The 23,859-nt window shown below is 35.1% G+C and overlaps 2 protein-coding genes across 22 annotated transcripts; one reads left to right on the forward strand and one right to left on the reverse strand.

The window, feature by feature from the left end:
- Positions 1-715: 715 nt before the first annotated feature.
- LOC142613265 (putative disease resistance protein RGA1) lies at positions 716-15,143 on the forward strand. 21 transcript variants are annotated; one of them, XM_075785529.1, is made up of 19 exons: positions 716-4,179; positions 4,361-4,480; positions 4,652-4,728; positions 4,896-5,000; positions 5,929-6,016; positions 6,286-7,591; positions 8,259-8,359; positions 9,293-9,378; positions 9,587-9,824; positions 10,688-10,934; positions 11,290-11,426; positions 11,661-11,755; positions 12,075-12,171; positions 12,671-12,758; positions 12,838-12,968; positions 13,071-13,246; positions 13,887-14,170; positions 14,362-14,546; positions 14,636-15,143. In XM_075785529.1, exons 1-2 carry the CDS (start codon positions 840-842, stop codon positions 4,447-4,449), a joined length of 3,429 nt encoding a protein of 1,142 aa, XP_075641644.1. In that variant the 5' UTR covers positions 716-839; the 3' UTR covers positions 4,450-4,480; positions 4,652-4,728; positions 4,896-5,000; positions 5,929-6,016; positions 6,286-7,591; positions 8,259-8,359; positions 9,293-9,378; positions 9,587-9,824; positions 10,688-10,934; positions 11,290-11,426; positions 11,661-11,755; positions 12,075-12,171; positions 12,671-12,758; positions 12,838-12,968; positions 13,071-13,246; positions 13,887-14,170; positions 14,362-14,546; positions 14,636-15,143. The 21 variants fall into 21 exon arrangements, with proteins under 21 accessions (XP_075641644.1, XP_075641638.1, XP_075641645.1 ...); XM_075785523.1 differs by having other exon boundaries at positions 6,286-6,572; positions 7,344-7,591; positions 12,671-12,968; XM_075785530.1 differs by having other exon boundaries at positions 9,293-9,554; positions 9,648-9,824; positions 12,671-12,968.
- Positions 15,144-17,264: 2,121 nt separating this feature from the next.
- On the reverse strand, positions 17,265-19,096 carry LOC142611625 (scopoletin glucosyltransferase-like). Its single transcript, XM_075783716.1, has one exon. It carries the CDS (start codon positions 19,006-19,008, stop codon positions 17,455-17,457), a length of 1,554 nt encoding a protein of 517 aa, XP_075639831.1. The 5' UTR covers positions 19,009-19,096; the 3' UTR covers positions 17,265-17,454.
- Positions 19,097-23,859: the final 4,763 nt, after the last annotated feature.

Consider the following 23,859-nt stretch of genomic DNA (forward strand, 5'->3'; position numbering starts at 1 on the left):
ATTTTTTTTTCTATAATTGAGAGAGGGAAAGAGAGTCTTACCCCAAAAAAATTATCTTTACTCATTAAAATGATAAGGAATTAAGAATAAATCTAGAGTCCAGAGTCCAGATTGCTCATTCGATAAAATGTAGATATTTTCATATATATATATATATATATATTAGCAAACCTCTACTTATAATTTGTCATGGGATAATGACCGAGTGCATCTACATTTTCTTATTTTCACAAATTCCAATCACCAGTCAAAGTCACCAAGTATGAAATCGCAGACTAAGTAAGACTATTTAAAGGAGCATTAACCCAAAACTAATTTAAACTAATACAAATACATTGAACTAAAACGATAGCCACTGACAATGACCAATGTCATGCGTAAGTTTTTTAATATTAGTCATACATGGCCAAATGGGCCTCTTACCGTTGAGACAAAAACTATTGTTTGTTTAACTTAATATATGTTTTGAGATGCGTTTAGATTCAGCAACATGTGCAATTTGTCGTAGAATGTGTAACAAGTGCACGCTGCACCTTTGTTTTCAAGAATACTATAATATGCATTATCCCAAAAGTAATTTGAATTAATACATAATGAATTGAATTAGTGAGAGCCAGCTAAGAAAACCAATGTGATGAATTAAATCTTACCATTTTGCCCAAAGTAATGTTTAATAATATATGATCACAACTGTACTTGCAACTTGCTAGCATTCTAAATAAATTGTCCAATCTGCCTAAGCCATTCTCCTCACAAACAATTGTTCTCATTTTGCCTACCTTTTAACTGAGTTCACTGTAACCGTTTAGCATTCATTCACCTGCTACTACTAGCGTGCAATGGCGGAAGCTCTCATCAAAGTTGCTGAGGGAATCATTGGCCAATTGGCAAAGCCTGCTCTCCAAGAGATTGTCCTGCTCTGGGGTGTCAAGGGTGAGCTTGATAAGCTCAGGAACACGGTTTTATCCATCAAAGCTGTCATTCTGGATGCGGAGGAGAAACAGGCGCAGGATGCTGCCATCAGTGATTGGCTGAGAAAGCTGACAGATGTACTTTATGAAGCGGATGACTTGCTGGATGACTTTTCCACTGAAGTTTTACAAAGGGAAGTGATGACCGGGAATAAGAAGGCGAAAGAGGTACGCATCTTCTTCTCCAAATCAAACCAGCTTGCATATGGTCTTAAAATGGGTCATAAGATTAAGGCAATTAAGGGGAGGTTAGATGCCATTGATGCAGATAAGAATAGGTACAAGTTAGAGGGACGTCCTAGGGAGACACAAGTCACTAATAGTGTGAGAAAGACTCATGGTCGTGTAAGTGTTGAAGCTAATTACTTTATTGGAAGAGAGGTTGATAAGAAAGTGATCATAGAACGTTTATTGGATTCCAATATTGAAGACAATGTTTCAGTCCTTCCTATAGTAGGTATAGGAGGACTAGGTAAGACCACTTTAGCTCAATATGTATTCAATGATGATGAAATTAATAGTCATTTTCATAAAAAATTGTGGGTGTGCATCTCAGACGATTTTGATGTAGAAAGGATTGTTGAGAAAATCCTAGAAAATGCAACAGGTAAGAAACAAGAAAAACTTGAAATGAGCACATTGATAAATGTTCTTCATAAAGAATTAGATGGAGTGAGATACTTACTTGTATTAGATGATGTGTGGAATGATAATGCAGAAAAATGGGATAACTTAAAAGGATCTCTACTATGTGGTGCAAGAGGCAGTAGAATATTGGTAACTACACGTGAGAAAAAGGTTGCTAATATTTCAAAAACTATGGAGCCACACTTTTTAAGGGGTTTAAATGAAGCGGAGTCTTGGTCTTTATTTAAGAAAAAAGCATTTGAAAAGGGACAAGAACCAGGAAATTTAAAAATTAAGGAATTTGGAATGGAAATAGTTAGAAAGTGCAAAGGAATTCCACTTGCCATAAAGCTTATAGGAAGGCTATTGTGCTCAAAAACCTCAGAAGAGGAGTGGTTCTCCTTCATGAATAAAGATTTTTCAAAGCTAGATCAAAATGAAGGTGATATCCTACCAACACTTAAATTGAGTTATGATCATCTCCCATCACATTTAAAGCAATGTTTTGCTTATTGTAGTTTATTTCCAAAGGATTATCAAATTGAAAAGGAGATATTGATTAAGCTATGGATGGCACAAGGGTTCATTAGGCCATCAGATCAAAACCAATGCTTAGAAGATGTTGGATGTGAGTATTTTGAAGAATTACATTGGAGATCATTCTTTGAAGAAGCTGAAGGAAATTGGTGGACCCATGTAACTAAATTCAAAATACATGACCTAATGCATGATCTAGCAATATTGGTAGTGGGGCTAGAGAGCATCACTTTTGGCATAAATGAGGGAAAAATGGATGAAAAAACCCATCATGTGTCATTTGGTTTTGATTTAGTCTCATCCAAGCAAATTCCAACCTCGTTGTTTAAATCAAGTAGGATGAGAACATTTCTTTTGCCATGTCAAGAGTATTATTCAAATCAAATGGTATGGGACAAGTCAACTTGTGATGCATTTGTTTTAAGTTTTAAGTTCTTGCGCCTGTTAGATTTGAAGTTGACTGGTATTAGGATTGTGCCACATTCTATTGGAAAGTTGAAGCATTTAAGATATCTCGATTTCTCACGCAATAAAGAGATTAAGATACTTCCTAATTCCATTACAAGGTTGCAGAATTTGGAGACACTAAATCTTTTGTATTGTGAAGGACTTATAGAATTGCCAAAAAATATTAGCAAATTAGTCAATCTTAGGCATCTTAACATATCTGGGTGCTTTCGTTTGACTCATATGCCACGTGGATTTGGGCAATTGACTAATCTCCACTCACTAACTCTGTATGTGTTGAGTACGGACTCTAGGTGTGGTGGTGAGTTGAAGGAATTTCACGGATTAAACCAGTTGAGAGAACGTCTAGCGATTAAAAATCTGAGACACAAGAAAGATGCTGAATTAGAATATAAAACTGCACGTTTGAAAGATAAACAACACCTTGAAGGTTTGGCGTTAATGTGGATAGAAGGAGAAGTGGATATTGGGTACGATGAGATGTCAGTGGAAGCTTTGGAACCAAACCAAAATCTTAAAAGTTTGGAATTATATCGCTACAGGGGAGTGAAACATCCAAGCTGGCTTTCTTTACTCAAAAATCTTGTAAGCCTTAAGTTATTTTCAATGAAGAATTGCCAAGATGTGCTACCATTGCATCAATTTCCTTCTCTCAAAACTCTCAAATTGGAGTATATTTCTTCTCTTGAGTACATATCTCTGGTAGCAGAGAGTTTTAAACTTCCACCCCTAGAATCCCTCAAAATTTGGACTTGCCCAAATCTAAAGGGATGGTGGAAGAGGAGGAGCGACTCCATCGAGGAGGACGAAGATGTCGCCGATAATGACGGTGAAATATCGACGATAACAGCGAAGAATCATTCTCTGCCTTCATTTTCTCGTCTTTCCAATCTACACATTTCTGAGTGCCCTAAACTATCTTCTATGCCTTTATTTCCTTATCTTGAAAGACTATATCTGTATAAGTCTAATTTGAGGCCATTGGAGCGAACAATATCGATGGGAATGATAAGTACGGCATCTCAGGAAAACCCAACAACAGCAGCAGTAGCAGAGTCAACCTCGTCTGCTCCTTCTTATTCCTCTTCAACACTTGCCGCCTCATTCACCCCTCTTTCCAAATTAAAATATTTGGATATTGATATGATAGAAGGCAGTGATGGTCATGTCCTTCAATCTATACAACATCTCACTGCACTTGAAGAACTTCAGTTATGTAAGTATAATGGGGATGGGATGGAATTGGAATGGCAAGGCCTGAGAAAGCTTCAGTCTCTAATATTATCTGAAATGCCAAAATTGGCCTCTCTTCCGATGGGGCTTCAACAGGCGACCTCTCTGCGACGTCTCGAAATTCGGGATTGTCCGAGTTTGACGACATTGCCGGAATGGATCTGCGAAATCATATCTCTTCAATCACTCGAAATTTGTGATTGCCCCAATTTGACTTCATTGCCTGCCCTAAGGTCTTTGAAGACGCTGGATATTCGGTGGTGTCCCATCTTAGTAGAAAGTTGCAAGAACCAGGATTGGGTTGCTCGCATCCAAAACTTGAAAGGAAATTTAGCTCATCCAGGTATTGAATTTCATTATACAAAACAAATTTCTTCTTCTTCACCATCTCTCAGATTTTCCAATCGTTTTTCGTTTCAAAAATGTTGAATGTTGAATTTTGATTTTTGTTTTTGTGTGTTTAGGGATACCCATCTTTAATTGTATAGCTAATTTTTTCCTGGCTTTTTAATTTCAGTATGCAGAACAAACTGAAACGAATGAGGAATATGAACTTAAAACTCGGGGCTTCACCAAAATTTTTGGGCGTTGCAGTGGTTCAACAAGTCAATAGCTCAGTGGTGAATAATTATAATTATCTAGAGGTGGTTTCTTGTTTTATTTATCTTTGCCAATAGAATTTTCATTCCTCACATGCATACTTTCTTCACATATTAGGAGAAAGAATATGGAATTCTTTCCTCTGTTTCTTTTTGTATCTCAAACCAAGTTGATTTGGTGATGTATTTTGGGTGTTTTTCTTCTCATCTTGTCAGGTGAGGATCATCAATTGCTGATAAGGAGATAATATTTGTGGGGAGAAGTATTCTGGCAGAAGAATTAGCTTATGCAGGTATTTTTTATGCTTCGGTTATAAGCTCCACCATGTTTTTTTTTCTACAATTGAATAAAAAAAATTGTTTAATGTTTTTTTTTTTTTTTTTCTGGCTTGTGCAGGTATGAGTTGTTTCATACTGAATCACTAATGTTTCTTTCCTATCTTTTTTTTGTCTTGCTTAGCCTGCGTTGGATTTAGATCATAAGTTGATATTCATGGTAGCGACACTTGGATAAAGGACAAGTGGTTGGTTATTGGCTTTCTCCTTGAATTCAAATGCTACAGAGGTAAACAAATAATAGACTTTTATTTACTTTTATATTATCATTCTTTGTTTTCGAAGGGGAAAAAAAATAAAGAAAAAGGTTTTCACTATGGCAGATTCTTCATAACGCTTAATAGTTTATGATCAAAGTTGGGATCCAGTGTCTGTTTATTACTACTCTTACCCATATAGATACAAGTATTGCCAACAGAACTAGATGCCTCATTTTCAAATGTGTGCTTTAGGCTTTGATCATCTTCATTTATAATTGCAACTTCTCTAACAATCTCTGGCTTGTAATCAATTTTGGTTACTTTGGTTCTTAGAAGTCTTCTAGTGCCCAAAATAAAGGGTAAGTCATTAATCATATGTTAGGTTTCTTGACCTTTCCAAGAACTTTGAAACCAGTAATAAATCACTCTCCAGTCCATTTTTCTCCTGTTTTCTATGTTTCTTCCTACTCCAAACAAGAACCTGCTTGACATTAAACTGTATGTCAATTCATCTGGGTATCTAGGGCTATCTTCTTACATACTAAAAGCAGTTCTCATTTCGTTGTAAAATATATGAAATGAAGATCAAATATGTAAAAGTGGTCTTTAATAGTGGTTCTTTCGCTTCTTTTGTGATAGGTGAGCTGAAAGATTTTAAGAACTTAATGGTTTAATTGATGATTCTTCATATTTAAATATATGAGATTCACTGTCTGTAACTTTTATTTGATAGAATAGTTTCATCAAAACACAGCTTAGATTTAATGTAGACATGATATATTTCAGGAATGGTATTCATTTTATGCCCCTGGTTAGTGAGAAACTTTGGGAAGACAATGATTATACAATCGTAACTTCTTTTTTTATTCAAACTTGATAATTATCCTGCAGAATTCTTATCTGAAAAGAGGAGCTTAGATTCTTAAATCCATAATGGTACTTATTGAATGATGCCAGGTGAAAATGCTTCGGAATGACCTGAGACAGCATATATCCTTGAGGCTGGAATTAAATGCAGAAGGATCCATCATAACTCCATAAAAAGGTTGAGTGCCACAATATAGTTTGTTAGTTTACAAGTTATTTTGAGTTCTGAACTTTCTCATGTTGGATGACAAGAGCAACCAATACCATCCCCTAGAGTTGTGAGCTTGCCAACCCAACAGTTTTTGAAGGGTTCAGTGTTTTTCTACAGTAGAGTGGAAAATAAATGTTAAAGGAAACTAACTATCTACCTTTATTAAATTTTTTCTCTCTTTAGATGACTGATACTAATAGCGTGCAACTTCTCCCATGATTCCCTTTTATATGCAGGCATTTAGCAAACATTTTGGTCACATGTTCAGGCAGATACGCAGTAGATAGCCACAACCTAAATGCAGTGGATAGTCACTTGTGGGTGGTGTGGAAATCATGGGGATTTTCTACAATGTGATTGGATATGACAGCCTTCCATCTTAAAAAGAATGAGTATCACTCGCTATCCCACTTATGGCTACAATGGTAGAGGCAAACAGGAAAAAGTTGGCATAAGTCTGTTCTTATATTTGTGTATTTGTGAGAATAATATTCAGGATTTGTTGCATCTTTGACTTCTTTTGGTACGTATGTCAATCATTAACTTATCTGTGAAGGATAAAACACAATAATGAAATGTCAATGCTATGCTTTCTTTTTAATTTTATTTTTATTCTAAGTGTTTTGATATTACGAGTATTTTTCACTTGTCCGATTTCATGTGCCATATTTCTCAATTTGTTACCCTACAACTTTGCAATACATTGCAATTACATTTCTTTACTTTCATATGAAAATTATTTATCCTGAATTTGATTTCTCACATATGATATGGAAAAATATGCTGGCAAAATTAATACTTTACTAATTATTATTCAGATTTTTGTTGGGTTTAAATCTTGTTTTTTGTTTATCTTTTGTTGGTTTTTCCAATATGAAACAAGTTCAATGTTAGTTTGTACAGCAGTTATGACAATGGTGGTGGCAATTATCTCTTGTTAATTGTTGTGGTGTTTTTTAAAATATCAGCCATTGAAGCTCTGACATATCTAGCACTGTTGCACCATTTTAAATTCTACAAATGGTTGCGTCATCACAAGTTAATAAAAGAATAAGTAAGTTTTATTTATAATAGACCACAAGACTCCTGCACTATAATTCCAATCTCATTCTCATAAGTATTCAATACAAATTTTGCTTTACTATGTTAGGATTTTATAACTATCAAATTTAAATCTTATTGACCTATTTGGACATTATTGTGGTCTAGTTGGGTTCTTACTATCAAATTCAATGTGTTTCTTCGAAAGTTTTGAGCTGTTTTCGAATTCTTCACTTGGTTCTTTGATTATTAGTGGGAAATGTAGAGACAAGCAGCAATTCAGGAGATGGATGGGGAAATCAGTTGGGATTCCACAATATGCTTGATTATGATAGCCTCACTTCTTTCAAGAGATTGAGTATTATTGACTAACTCAAGTTGTTGCTAAGATGCAGAGTCAAACAAGAATGATCTGGCATAAACCTGCTCCCTTTTATTTGACAGTGAAACTGAATTGATGAGAACCAGATTTAGAATTTTCTGCCACTGTGACTTCTTTTGGTATGGATGTCAATCATTAACCTAGATTAAAATGTCAATGTTATTCTTTCTTTTCAATGTTCTAAGGATTCTCCTGCAACATATAGTAAGTTGACAAGCTGGAAATTGTGTCTCATTACTTTCGTTATCATAATATGTTCTTTCCGCATTTATATGAGACGAAACAATATGTAAAATATATTTGTAATCATTTTTTAGCTTTGCCAAATTCCTTTTACTTATAAAGAAAAAATGTTGCTCGAGTTTTTTTTCAAAAGTGTGCCAAGGAGTTGATGTATTTGGCTTGCTTTGTTAATCTTTGCAAAGGCATGATGGTATTCTGGTTGGAAATTCAAAGTTGGAAACTATAGTATTTAGTACTCCTAGAATCAGCATCTTAGACAATGGGCTTGTAATGATCTCAAAGATCACAATGCGCTCAAAGTTCAAATGGCTAGACACAGGTAAAGGGAGGATCTATAGGTTTTTGTGAGAGAAATGCAACAATCATGTTATTGCTGAAAAGGACTCAATTGCTCCTATGTCATCCTAATTCCTTTTTGTCTTGATTTTAAATTTTGGCTTTTGGATTCAATTTCCCTATGTGCTTCTACTTCCATCGTGCATCGAGATCATCCCGTTTTCTCTGGACCTTCTCCCTGCTAAAAAAAATCTTATTCTGCAACAGAGTGCAATGAGGGAGTTCTAAATTGAATCTAGTTTTGAGCCTTATTGAGGATACCAAGGAAAGTGGCAAAGCCAGAACCAGAAGAGGTGCCCCCTAATGAGGTATTTGGCTAATCATCCCCTTTTCATTGGACATCGCCAATGAACCTCATTTAGATTGGATTAATGCACTATTTTGACATTTCAATTAGACAAAAAAATGTTAGTGATGGATTATTTAAATTTATGCCCAATCTGGTTACAGAAAAACAATGTAGGAGGTAAAAGAAAAAAATATTTGAAAAAAAAAAGTCTTAAATTCTTTATCAGTGGGAACAAGAAACTACAGTGAATACTCACTTGTAATGATGAGTTCATTTTCTTTTAGTCAACAAGAAATGATTGTACATCTCTTTCTCTCACTTATCAGAGAAATGCCAAGCATTAATGGGCAAGATTCACACATTCCATGAATCCATGTGACTGCTCGGATCCTAGATATAGAAATAAGGATCTAAAACTCCTAATACTTCTACAGGTTCATTCATACCATTTTAAACTCAGTCCTCTATAAATTTATCAATTATAATTATTTTTTTTTTCAAGTATTGCTGATTTTTATTAAATCTGATAATGCCTTTTCTTCAAACAAAGTTGATTCCAAAGTTATATATGCAGCAATAGCAAAATATTGAAAGAAAAGAAGTATTAGAAACTTTAGTGGCTTAAGTTCCTTAATGAAGATGGGTGCATGCACACCATATGAATGTATGTGTGCAAGTATTATGCCTTCTTTCCTCTTTTTCTTACCACATGGATGTTTCAGGTCTTTAGGCCTGGTGTCTTCCTACATAACTTCATTTTCTGCTGAATGAAACTACAGACTTTAAGATGTATAAAACCATTGAGCGGAAGTCAGACATTGATGCTTATGATGCACTAGGAAAGATATTAGATGACATAGATGTAGATACAGAAGTTAATTATGTTTATCTCAAGCATTTAACTTTATTAAATGAGCAAATATATTTAATTGATTTGATTTCTATGTCCCAGCTGGCAAAACTTGAGCTTTGGTTGGAAAAGGCAAAAGCAGGAAGTCAACAGTTATCAGTTCTCCAAAGTGATACTATGATCTTCAGGTGGGCAAAGCTCTTACGGATAATATTAATCTCAAAAAGTTTCAGCCAAGAACCTTTGTTCTTTGCATCCACCATCAAATATAATATTGCATATTGAAAGGTGGGGGAAGAATTGAAGAAATAAGAGCTGGACCTCGACTTACGTATGCTGTTCTTTTACTGATACATTGCGTGAGGTTCTAACTTCTGGTCCATGACTGTACTTTAGATGATCCTTTCAATTCGATAATCATCTAAAGTACTGTCATGTGGAATTCTGGAATTTGCAGCTGAGTGGACTCCATGGGTGGTGAAGCACAAGACTCATTTGTCCCGTGGACAGAAGCAAACAGCTTCCATAGCAAGAGCAATTTCTAAACACACAAGGATTTTAACTCCTAAATGAAGCTAAAAGTGCGTTTGATGTGGATTTTGAGAGAATATTGCAAGAGGCATTGGACATGATGGTATGCAAATTATTGTTTTGGTTTCTTATCATTTGAGCATGATCAAGAATGCCTGAAAAAGGAATGTTAAAAGTATAGTCATACTATATTCTCTTAAATCACATCTTGAGGCATTTTCACGTGTGTCAACTAGTAATTTTATTTTCTGTAAACTAGTCTTTGTTCACCACAGCGGCATTGTATATCATTTGACCTAGCTATGTGATTCTGAATTTTACATTTTAACAAAAAGAAATTACAAAATTGCATATAATTACTTCTTTCCATTATCTTTATGAAATATTGGCCTATGTCCTGGATATGGCAAGTTTTTCTTTTTTCCTCCCAAACTTTCACATGAACTCAATTGACTAAAACTTCAAAATACAAAGCTAATGCTGTCAGCATTACTGTTTGGCCTTGTCTGAAAACATAGACCTAAGTAGCAAAAGATAAAGCTGTTGATGCTTCCTTATTAGCAATGATTGATTCAAGGTTAAATTTAGACCTAAGTAATAAGTCTAGGATGATGACAAATCATACAAAGGAAAAATTGAGCTTCATGTTGTATGCTTTAGATATCCATCTAGGTTAGATATTCAGGTTTTCCAAGGCCTCAGCTGCTTTGCCATTCATTTTGGCAAAGGTAAAATTTTATTTTCAAATTGTGCTTTACCACCTTTTTACTTCTATATAGCTTTAGCACCAAAGCAATACTAGATTTTTTTTTAATGATCCAGTCATAATTGGAAAAACAAAACCAAATTAATCGAGTTATACTTGTATTGTTGTTTTGTTGTGTTCATGGATATAAATTCAATGTGTTTATTGAAAAGTTTTGAGTTGTTTTCAAGTTTATTCACTTGGTTCTTTGATTATCAAAGGGAAATGTAGAGACAAGTACCAATTGAGGAGATGGTTGAGGAAATCAGGGGGGATTCTGCAATATGCTTGATTATGATAACCTCACTTCTTTAAAGAGATCGAGTATTATTGACTAACTCAAGTTGTTGCTAAGACGGCAGAGTCAAACAAGAAAGATGTGGCATTAACCTGCTCCCATTTATTTGATAATGGAACTGAATTAATGAGAACCAGATTGAGAATTGACTGCCACTTTGACTTCTTTAGGTATGTATGTCAATCGTTAACCTAGATCCTTCATAAAAAGATATATAGCAATCTTTTTTGTTCTATAAAAAAAAAAAAATTGTTAATGCTATTATTTCTTTTCAATGTTCTAAGGATTCTCCTGCAACATGCAGTAAGATGACAAGCTGGAAATTGTGTCTCATTACTTTCATTATCATAATATGTCCTTTCCGCATTTATATGAGATGAAATAATATGTAAAATGTATTAGTACCTATTTTTTGGCTTTGCCAATCTCCTTTTACTTAATAAAGAAAAAACTGTTACTTGAGTTTTTATTCAAAAGTGTGCAAGGAGGCGATTTATTTGGCTTACTTTGTGGATCTTTTCATAGGAATAATGATAATCTGGTTGGAAATTCAAAGCTGGCAACTATAGTATATATTACTCCTGGAATCAGCATCTTAAACAATGGGCTTGTAATGATCTCAAAGATCAAAATGCACTCAGACTTCAAGTGGCAGTACACAGGTAAGGGGAGGATCTATAGTTTTTTGTGAAAGAAATTCTCCTATCACACTATTGCTGAAAAGGACTCAATTGCTTTTATGTCATCCTAATTCCTTTTTGTCTTGATTTTAACTTTTGGCTTGTGGATTCTATATCCCCATGTTCTTCCACTTCCATCGTGCATCGACATCATCCCTTTTTCACTGGACCCTTTCCCTGCTTAAAAAAAAAAAAAAAAATCTTATTCTGCAACAGAGTACAAGAAGGGAGTTCTAAACTGAATCTAGTTTTGAGCCTCATTGAGGTTACCAAGGAAAGAGGCAAAGCTGGAAGAGGTGCCCCCTAATGAGGTATTTGGGTAATCATCCCCTTTTCACTGGTCCCCCTAATGAGCCTCATTTAGATTGAATTAACACACAATTTTGACATTTCAAGTTAGTGTCAACAATTTTAGTGATGGATTATTTAAATTTATGCTCCGTTTGGTTACAGAAAAAATGTAGGTAGGAAAAAGAAAAGAAAAAAAATTGAAATTAAAAAGTCTTAAATTCTTTATCAGTGGGAACTAGAAACTATAGTGAATACTCACTTGTAATGATGAGTTCATTTTATTTTAGTTAACAAAACATTTTGTATATCTCTTTCTCTCACTTATCAGTAAAATGCCAGGCATTAATGGGCAAGGTTCATACGTTACATGAATCCATGTGACTGCTCAGATCCTAGAGAAGACCATAAGGATCTAAAACTCCTAATACTTCCACAGGTTCATTCATATCATTTTAAACTCAGTCCTCTATAAATTAATCAATTATAATTGAACAACTTCATTATTGTTTTTTGTTTCAAGTATTGCTGATTTTTATTGTATCTGATTATGCCTTTTCTCCAAATAGAGTTGGTTCCAAAGTTATATATGCAGCAATAGCCAAAAAATTGAAAAAAAAAAAAAGTATTAGATACTTAGTGGCTTAAGTTCCTTAATGAAGATGTGTGCAACCACAACATATGAATGTATGTGTGCAAGTATCATGCCTTTTTTCCTTTTATTTCTTACCACATGGATGGTTTAGTTTTGGTATCTAGGCCTGGCGTCTTCCTACACAAGTTCATTTTTTGCTGGATCAAACATCAATGCTTATGATGCAATAGGAAAGATATTAGATGACATAAATGTAGATACATAAATTAATTATGTTTATTTCAATCATTTAACTTTATTAAGTGAACAAATATATTTAATTGATTCTATTTCTATATTCCAGATGGCAAAACTTGAGCTTTGGTTGGACAATGCAAAAGCGTGGGAAGTCAGCAGTTATTAGTTCTTCAAAGTGATACAATGATCTTCAGGTGGGCAAAGGTCTTACGGATAATATTAATCTCAAAAATTTTCAGATTAAATGGAGTAGGGAAAATTTGGTCTTGTCAGCCAAGAACCCTTGTTCTTTGCATCCACCATCAAATATGATATTGCATATGGAAAGGTGGTGCAAGAATTGAAGAAATGAGAGCTGCACCTGAACTTGCCTTTGCTGGTCTTTTACTGATACATTGCTTGAGGTTCTAACTTCTGGACCTGGTCCATGACTGTACTTTAGATGATCCTTTCATCTTGATAATCATCTAAGTTGTTCATATATTTTGGAAATTTGAAATTTGCAGCTGAATGGACTCCATGGGGGGTGAAGCACAAGACTCATTATCTTGTGGACAGAAGCAAACAGCTTCCATGGCTAGAGCAATTTCTAAACTCCGATGGATTTTAACTTTTAAATGCAGCTGAAAGTGCATTTGATGCTAGATTTGAGAGAATAGCACAAGAGGCATTGGACACGAATGTAAGCAAACTATTGTTCTGATTGCTTATTATTTGAACATGATCAAGAATGCCAATATGATTGATGTTTACATTTTAACAAAAAGAAACTATAAAATTGCTTATAATTACTTCTTTACATTATCTTTATGAATTATTGGCCTATGTCCTGGATATTGAATGCATTTCTTTTTTCCTCCCAAACATATATATAAAGTAACTCAATTGACTAAAAGCTCAAAAGACAATATTAATACTTTCAGCATTACTGTTTGACCTTGTCTGAAAACATAGACCTAAGTAGCAAAAGACAAAGCTGTTGATGTTTTCTTATTAGCAATGATAAATTCTAAGTTGAATATAGACCTAAGTAATGAGTCCAGGATGACAATGAATCATACAAGGGAAAAATTGAGCTTCATCTCGTAAGCTTTAGATATCCATCTAGGCTAGATATTCAGGTTTTCTGAGGCCTAAGCTTTGCCATTCTTTTTGGCAAAGTTAAATTTTATTTTCAAATTGTTTATTGCCACCCTTTTACTTCTATACAGCATTAGCACCAAAGCAGTACTAGAATTTTTTTTTTTTGATCAAGTGATAATTGAAAAGAAAAAACAGATTAATCAAGTCATAATTGTAATGTTGTCACTCTTTTCTTTCAGAAAGTCACAATTGTTGGAAAAAGTGGAATTGGGGAATGCATAGTGACTGCAATATTGCAAAGATCATGTGATCCTAAATCAGGTCACGTGATGGAATTGAAATTGAAAGGTTAAATTGAAGTGGATGAGTTGGTAGATTGGTCTTGTCAGTCAAGAATCAGTTTTGTTTAATGACTTATCCATGCCAACACTGCATATGAGAAAGAAGGAATTGCAAATGAGGTGGAAAGCAAAGCTTCACCAAAGTTACAAATGCGCAAAGGTTTATTAGTGGCTTATGACAGGTTAGTAGAGTAAAAAGTTCTCCTAAATTCATCATTGGATAGTTATTAATGATCCAAGTAATTAAGTCAATTTTGCTATTTTAGAGTAAAACAACATTTAATAGCTTTCAATGCATAAAGCAAAGGTGGAAGCATTATTACTTCAATCTTTTTGTTTTGGAGTTTAGCATTTTCTGTCAAATAAAATGCAGGACTAGCATATCATGGAAATACTACGAGAATTCCAATTATCAAGCAGGCAGAAGAAACGGGTAGCCATTAGATGTCCAGCACACTGCTTTAAATAAGGCTACAAATACACTCAAAGCTGAATCTGAACGAATAATTCAAGATGCACTGAACCGAGTGATGGTGAACCAGGCTATTAAGTAGTAAGGTAGATATTAATTAGAAAAAACTCCATCAAGTACTTTTTAGATGATTGATTCTATGTAACATACAACTTGTCTCATGGTTGCATTTCAGGTCCAGGCATTTTGCAAACATATAGGACAAGTGTCAAGCAGATATGAAGTTAATAGCTATCACCTAATGGTGCAATCGGATGCTTAAGACACATCTATTACTAGCTTAATGGAAATACATCTATCAATGTTCCTGCACTTCAATTCTGTAAGGAGGGGAACTCTATACTTAGTTATTAACCTAAAAGCTAGTGAAAAGCATTATTAGGACTACAATATAATATTACGACCTGATCCTTTCTTACTAAAGTCATCTGCAAAAAATTTCCTATTCCAAAATTTTGTTATATTTCAGGAGCTAAACTTGCAATCCTGATTTTCTTTTTTCTCTGAATTGGTTTTCCATTTTGGAACATGTTCAATTGTAAGCTAGACCATGAGCATGTATAAATTAATTATCTCTTCTTCAATTTATATTATTCACATTTCTTTTTATTGTGATTGTGTTATTAAATCATGTTGAGAATTAAAATTTGTATAATTTTATATTCATATATTGAATCTCTGAATCCAATTAGCTTGATTTTAACTTATAGTTATCAAAATCAACTATAGTTTCTTTTTCTTTTTGGAAATTGTTGTTGCCTTGTTGGGTTCCAAATCATTCATGCAGTAAGTGGCAACCAGAAATACCAATGACAATCCAATCCTTGGTATGAGAAAAATTCATAAGAAGAAAAGTTGAGTGATATTAATTTCAACCATGGTTGATTACATCTATACGCAAACTTTAGGGATTGGGGTTATGGATGAAGGAACAAGAAGATTTTAAAATTTCTATCTTTTCTTTTTCAATTATTCAAGAGAACAAATAAAAGATAATTTTTATTTAATGAGTTAGGGTTTTCTATAAAGTTGTAAAAGCAATTTTTTTGAACTCTAAAGCCATACTCCATTTAATAATTTTTATTATCAAATTAATGCTATCTAAATAAATACTCAAAATAGAGACAATTGATTCAAGGAAAATTAAAATAAGATGTTAGAAGTTGAAAATTTTTCACATATTAATATCTTGAACAACTTTATGGTTATTCCACCTGATTTTGATCCAAAACCTTGCAAAAAAACATTATTATGACTACAATACAATATTACTAACTGCAATCCTGATTTTTTTTTTCTCTGGTTGGTTTTCCATTTTTAAGCATGTTCAATTGTAAACTAGACCGTGAGCATTCATTTGTAGCTTTTGCCCTTTGCAATAATGGGCTTTAAGTTCTGAGGCCTAAGATATATTAATTTTTAAAATTATTGCAGCTACTAAGGAATAACTACCATAATCTTTTTAAAGAGGAATAGTTATACCTCATTATGAAGAATAGCAATTTATAACGAATAACTATTCTTTGTAATAAAAATATTACCAAACTAAATAATGGTTAAATTATAGGAATAACTATTATATTGTAGTGTCTATTACAATAACTATTATATTGCACTGAATGGAGATTACGACAAGAATTGTAATCATTATTACTAGAAATAAAATGTGTTGTAATGTAATAATTAAACATATTCATTAGTTTGGTTATGAGTTATAACATTAGAATGAAACTTAACATTTATTTTAGGAAATATCTTACTCATACAATTATATCTCCTTAAAAATTGTTTTTTTTAAATTTAAGAGAGATATGTGTTATTTTTTATGATTTTATAATTTTATAATTGTTAGATGTATATGGAAAGTTTTTTTTATTTGGAAATATATTAAATTTTGAAATTATTGCACTGACTAAGGAATAGCTAATGCAACATTTTAAAGAAGAATATTTATTCCTCATTTTGAAGAATAGCTATTCATAAGGAATGACTATAGGAATAACTATTACATTACAACACCTATTACAGTTTACCAAACATGCCCTAAGAGTTATGTTGAACTGTTGAAGTTAAGATTTTCAATATATATACAAGGGAAAGAGACTCTTAGATAGGGGGAGATCCAAAGAAATAATCAAAGAAAAATAGGTCACAGCCAGAATAGTAACTGAGAGAAAGAAAATGAACAGTACTTGTAAAATTCAAGAACATTGTCCTCGGGCAAATTTGTAAAGACCCATTTGTACATTTAAATCTTAGACCTCTGATTCCTCATACTCTATCTGTGTTCTCGGGCGAAGTCCAAATTTGTTCATCCCACTCTCTTTACGAGTATCTATTGATTTAGGCCGAATTTGGAACTTTTATCTGGCTATTCTAAGTGGGCTTGGGTCACTAGATTTCGTGCTCTTACACCCTTGTTTTTTAAACTCGATTTTAACAAAATCAAGTTTTGTATAAAACTCGATATTCTCAAAATTGAGTTATATGTATATCCTCAAAATTAAGTGGCAAAATATACATAGAACTAATGTCGAGTTCTACTTGTAACTCAATTTTATTTTAAAATCGAGTTTGAAAACAGGGATATAGTGCTTAATAGTTTGAAAACATAGACATTATACTAGGTATTTTTAAAAATAAGGGCAAAAACCCAATTCCTCCTTGAAAATAATAAGAATAAATTGATTGCCACCAAAATATAAGGATCAAATTGAATGTGATTTCATAATGTAAGAATCAAAATGACATTTTTGTCAAAAATAAATTAACAAAATACAATAACTTGCTTCCAATACCTATGATTCTATGAAACAAAATCCTGGAAATTGAATATAACATTCAAGGATTTTATAAAAAGCCATACATATTAGTTTGTTTCTCTTTTTGTGGGGTTGTCTATACTGTCTATTAGAGTTATTAAAAATGGATAGAAAAAAAAGAAGAAGGAAAACACAACACATGATTGCGTGTACATATATAAAATTAAAAGGCCTAAGCAGCTTTGTGGTTGATAAAATCCCGAAAAGCATCCAAAGCAGTGACTGAACTTTTTGGAAAACCTTGTACAAATTTAGTGCTGAGTGCTTGTGCTCTATTTTTCATATCTTCATCACCCATCAATTTCTCTATTCCCTTCACTATATCTTCTTTCTGAACCGTCCGTGACAAATCATCAGAAATCATGTACCCAACTTTGAGATGACTGACCACCAATTTGGCATCATAGTATTGGTCCCCTCTAATGGGCCATGCCAAAATGGGGACCCCTCGACCAATGGCTTCCACAGTTGAATTCCACCCACAATGCGATAAAAACCCAGCCGTTGACGGGTGACTCAGTATCAACAACTGTGGTGCCCATCCACGTATTATCAAACCCCTATTACCGACTTTGCTATCCAAACCATGAGGAAAATAACCAACCTCTTCTTCTTGTTCTGAACCGGGTTGGCCCTCTGGCCCTAGGAATGCACGTGGCGGACCGGACCTTCCCGAACCGGGTTGTATCACCCATATAAACGTTGTTGACGATGATTCCAATAACGCATCAGCTAATTGTGGGTACTCCTCCATGGTGGGACCCACCTCGGTACCGAAAGAAACGTACAGAACAGACCCACGTGGCTTCGAATCCAGCCATTGGATCACCTCGTCTTCGGTAACATTTGACTTCCTGTTGTTGGTACGAAGTTCACGGTCGTGAAGAAGTGAGCCTGCCGCTGCTGACTTCCAATACTGTTCGGGCAAGAGTGGGCCCACGCCCCAGACCGGTTTCCCAACCTGATCGGAGATGTAGCGAATGAATGGACTCTCCAGATCGTCACACGTGTTGATTAACAAAGCGATGACACCCTCTACCTCCTCCACCCACATTGGCTGGCTTCCAGGTTTTGGCGGACCCATTTTCTTTGGGCCACCGATGAATGGTCGTGGTCCACCGCTGAGTGGTGGTGGTGGACCTGGTGGTGGCCCGCCTGGTGGTCCATGAGGGCGACGCTTAAGATCGGAATAGGAAATAGCCATGTCTTCGGGTAACCCGGGGAGTAAACGGGTCTCTCCGGGTTTTATTGTATCTAATTCTTTGTGGGACTTCCACGTGGCACACTCGATGGCTGCAGAGCAAGCACCGGAGGTGAAGAAACCAACAGTTGGGACGTGGAATTTAGCGAAGACTTCGGTGGACCAGCCCATCATGACGTCGAGGATGGCGCAAACGGGCTTGGGTCCGGGTCGGGTGGAGAGGAGGTTCTGAAGCGCGAGGGCCATTTGTTCATGGTGTTTAAAGTGGTGGTGCATGGGGTCAGAGGCAGAGGCAGAGGCAGGCTGTGGTTGTGGTGGTGGTGGAGATGGAAGAGAAGATGGGATTTCGATGACTTGGATGTGAGGGTGTTGGCGGAAAGAGGAGGGGACGGAGGTGGAGAGATTGGAGGAGATGATGAATGTGGATTCGAAGTCTCTTGAAGCTATGTGTTTGCATAGCTCCATGCATGGGAACAAATGGCCTTGCCCAAAAAATGGAACTACCCAAATCTCCATTCTTGACATTTTTTTTTTTCACAATCTATATATCTTGACTCACTATGATCTAAGGGCTTTGGCTAAGAAATTTCTTTTTATAGAAGTAAAAGAAAACTTAGCTAGGAAGAAAGGAAGAACGAATACACAGTAATTGTATTTGTAGTGTAATTAGAAAATGACTTTGGGGAATATGGGTTTGCAATTGCCAAGCGACTGTTAGGTAATCTGCATAGTATAGTGTTAGGTGTGAGATATCAGAGCCGAGATGCTTCTTTTCGTGCTTATGTCGGTTGAAACCAATACGTACACTACCATTCGTTAATTAAAAGGAAGTGGGGCCGGTGGGTTTAAGAACTCGATTCGTGTACGAACATAATAGAATACGGCAAACACGTGTCCACATTCGGTCTTGGATTTCCCGTTTCAATGGGAAACGAGTCGGTTTCTGTTAAATAAATTAAGCTAGTATTTATTATGCACACTTTTTTTTTTTTTATAAATTTTATATAATTGAAATCAGAGCTGAAGACATGATCATAATTTCAGTTTTAAAAATATTTGTGTAATTGTGTATCTGTAATAGCTTTTATCCATAAATCAATAAGGCTAGAACAGTAGCATTGACATAGGAGTTTCAAAATGTTCATATACCACTGATTTTGAAAATGTTTTGTAATCTATTAGTGTTTCTGAAATATGTAGACATATATTATTAATTAAAAACTAGACATATATTATTAATTAAAAACTCGAGTTCTGTGAAATCGAGTTTCATAGAAAAATTTTGAAATTTTTTTATGTAACTCGAGTTATAGGAACTCGAACTCCATAAAAAATAGCATGACAAATTTGAAAGCTATTTTATCAAAGAATTTGAGTTTCTAGAACTTGAGTTACACGGCAAACTCAAGTTTCACAAATTCGAGTTTCAAAAATGTGATAATTACTAAATATTTCGTAAAAAGTGGTAGATTTATACATATTTTTCCAAATAATGTTATACGACATTTTGGCCGACATTGGAGTTTTTTTTTTTCCTAGAAACACACATTGGAGTACCTAATAACTTGCACACCGCCCTTCCCATTAAAACAAAGTCGCTAATGGATAGTGGAGTTAAATTTTACTTTAAAGTTGTAATCAATTACCATATTTGATTGGCAAGACACACGGTTTAAAATGCATGTTAGTTTACACTTTGCACTATGTTAAAATTTGGTGAATATTCCTGTGGGGGGCAAAAGGATCCTGATGGGAATGTGGGCCTTTTGGACCGTGTTAAGGAAGGCCGACCTGCTCCTGGGTTTAGAATTTGTTAGTACTATGGGTCGGCTCATACGCCGAGGGTCCGAGGATCCAGCCGAGGATGAACTTACCCTCGGATGAACACCGAAGAACTCGGGATTTCATAGTAAAGATTAGGGGATGACACGGTTAGGGCCAGTGGTTAAAAGGGGTGAACCCTAGAACGCCCCAGAAGCACCGGTGTTGAAGAAATGTCAAAGATAAAGGCTGCTACCTCCACATTAAAGACCCTGCACCTACCACCCTGGCCGCATTTATGGGGAAGTGACACCTGAACAGTGGAAGAGAAACTTCTGGTTACTATTCAAAGGCACTGAGAAAAGAAATATCTAGGCTAAGGGGGAGGTGAGACAACACGTGTACAAAGTATTCAAAAGAGTAGTATTTAAAGAGCAATCTAAGACAGAAAAAGGGACGGACTTTTTGTAACCTAAAAAGAAAAAGAAACAAAGACAAAGATATAATATAAGAACAACTCTCGGTTTACATCCGAGGAAGCTGATTTACGATATTCTTTGTTGTTTCCAATTACTTGCAATCTTTAGTTTGTCATTTAATCCTCACACGCTTCTAACCTGGGTTTCAAGCCCACACTCTACAAATTCATATTGTCTAAGGCATATTGGGCCTGAGCCCATAACTGTTCTTGGGACCAGGTGCAATTGTGCACTTACAATTCCCATCCCATGCTTTTGAACTATTCTATTTTACTATTTCAAAAACTATTTTATTTATTATACCATATTATTTTACAACATACCTAACATCTCAACTTTTATTTTACAATACAACACATTAAAATAATATAAATTATGCAATAAAATAATAAACAAATTATCTTCTCTCCTCTCTCTCTCATTTCTATCCTTGCCTCTATGTCCCTCTCTTAACAACCAAATAACCCAATTACCACCACGCCACCACCATGTCCACCACGCCACCACTGCCCACCAAAATCCCACCGGAACCAAAAACCTAAATTAAAAAAAAAAAAAGGCAAATACCCACAAAAACCCAACAAACCCATTAAAATAAACCAAACAACCCAATCGTCACCATTATGTCCACCACGCCACCACTGCCCATTGCCCACCAAAATCCCATTGGATCCAAAACCCAAATTATTAAAAAAACAAAACAAAACCCGGCAAACCTATAGCAAAAGCAACCCAATCACCACCACCATGCCCACCATGCCACCACTGCCCACAAAAATCCCACCGGAACCAAAAACCTAAATTAAAAATAAAATTTAAAAATCTAGCAAATACCTACCAAAAACCTAGCAAACCCATTAGAATAAACCAAACAGCCTAGTCGCCACCACCATGCCCACTACCCACCAAAATCCCATCGGAACCAAAACCCAAATTATTTAAAAAAAAAACAAAAAAACAAAAAACAAAACCCAGCAAACCTATAGCAAAAACAACCTAATCACCACCACGCCACCACCACTACCCACCACACTAACCCAAACCAACCAATCCAAATCCAACCCAAACCCCATTAGAATCCAACCATTAGAATCCGTAGCCCCTCAAACCATCACACCACAACACCCAAAACCATCGGAATCCAAACATTGGAATCCAACCATCAGAATCCATAGCCCTGCCACCATTGCACCACAACACCTAAAACCATCAGAATCCATAGCCCCTCAAACCACCCACACACCACAACCCACCACTGGACCCACGCCAAAAAAATCATAGCCCATCATTGGCGAGGTTGAGCAGCCCATCATCGGAGGCAAGGTTGAGCGCTTCCATCAGAGGACCATGTTGCCGAAACCACCAAACCCACAGCACTACCAGATCCACGCCGCCGCCAAACCCACGCTGGACCCCCAACCCACGCCGGAATATGCCCACTGTGAGAGATAGATATGATGTGAGAGAGAGGCCAGGAAAGAGATGTGATGAGAGAGAGGCCAAAATGTTGTGAAAAGAGAGAGGAGGTGAGAAACAAAGAAAATGAAGAGAGAGAAAGAGGCAGATACATTAAATGCAGGAATAAAAAAAAATTATTTCATTTTACAATTGTGCTACAGTTCGTCACAAATTTTTTAGGATACAAGACCAGGTAGTGTTGCGTTTTTGTGTTTTGATGGTAAAACATACCTACGTATGACATATGGCAATGCGGGTGTGAATGCTCTAAATCCATTACCTTTTAGCCACTTTTCTTAATTATCTTTTTCATTTGTGATAAGATCACATAAAATAATGATTGATTGCCTTGAAACTGATGATTGGCTATAAAAATCAAGAACATCCAACCAAAACAATCATCAAACCAAAATTAAGAACATCAACCATAAAAATCATGCTTGTGAAACATCACATTTTCCCTACAAACAAACAAATTTAGCCATCATCAAACCCAAAGAGAGAGATAGCAAGTTAGAAAGAGAGACTTGAACAAGCTTTAAGATTCAACCACCAAACCAACAAAAAAACTAAACCCCTAAATCTTGAACATAAACATAGAAAAATCAAACCCCAAATCAACCACACCAAGGCTATGTGCATCTCGTTGGATTACACAGGGACTTCTAAGTTTGGGAGTAAAAACAAACAGGTGGTGACTTTGGTGGAATTCCTTGTTTTCAGAGTTGGGTTTTGTGTGATTCTTTTTGGGTTTTGCTTATTGAAGTTTAAAACATAAACAACCACTTCAAAAATTTGAAAAGAAAAACTTTTGGATTTTGATTTAGGGCATTGTTGTAGCAGTGAAGTAAGAGAAAGACTAAAAAATTTCAAAATCACATTATAATGTTTCATTAATTATAGTCCATGCAGTAATATCTATAATAATTTATTGGAGGATCTAAAGCTAAAAATAAAATAAATTCTTTTACTACGTAGTTAAAGATTTTATCTTTCTTTAACACTCATAAACTTGATTACGGCTCTAAACAACATGTTTTTCTTGGTTATAGCCTTCATCACAAGGATTTAAATGTCTTGATCTCTCCAAAAGTCGTGTTTACATTGCACTTAAATAGGCTAAATTCCAATTAGTGATAAATATATATATGTAAAAAAAAAATTACAATAATTAGACAATTTTTAGCATCTAAAGATGAACACAGTTATTTTAACAAATATCTCACCAAATCACGTGGTCTAGCTCCTGTTGTGTCAACATCTTACAAACTAGTAATGTTGTGTCCTCAACAAATCTCTTGGCTTAAGATAAGGTGCAATACCTACCTAAGGTATTGCACTTGATACAATTGCAGTGAGTGGTTGAGATTCAGAGTTGGAAAAAACAACTTTTAATCTTAACTAATAAATTAAAAAAATATTAAAAAGAAGTAAAAAGTTAATGTTAAAATGTTAAGAATGTTAAAAATTTTGTGATGGAAATGGGGTGAATTGCACGTGCAATTGCATATTGCATGCAATTGCTCCAAATCTCAATCCACCTCTCTCTTCTCTCCCTACAGCCTCTTAATGACATGTCAACATCACCTACTCTTCCTAACTCAACTCAGTTGTCTTTAGAGCATTAGCTTTAGGGAGTGTAAAACTCCCAAAATTGCTATTTTACAACCAAATATGC

Source organism: Castanea sativa, chromosome 10, assembly GCF_040712315.1.
Source record: "Castanea sativa cultivar Marrone di Chiusa Pesio chromosome 10, ASM4071231v1".
NCBI classification, from domain to species: domain Eukaryota; kingdom Viridiplantae; phylum Streptophyta; class Magnoliopsida; order Fagales; family Fagaceae; genus Castanea; species Castanea sativa.

What these genes read in the sequence shown, in the direction of transcription:
- LOC142613265 (XM_075785530.1), top strand. Translation starts at nt 840, where the DNA reads ATGGCGGAAGCTCTCATCAAAGTTGCTGAGGGAATCATTGGCCAATTG. An exon ending in AGGAAATTTAGCTCATCCAG is followed by an intron (nt 4,180 to 4,360) that starts GTATTGAATTTC and finishes TTCAGTATGCAG; the next exon opens with AACAAACTGAAACGAATGAG.
- LOC142611625 (XM_075783716.1), bottom strand. Translation starts at nt 19,008, where the DNA reads ATGTCAAGAATGGAGATTTGGGTAGTTCCATTTTTTGGGCAAGGCCAT.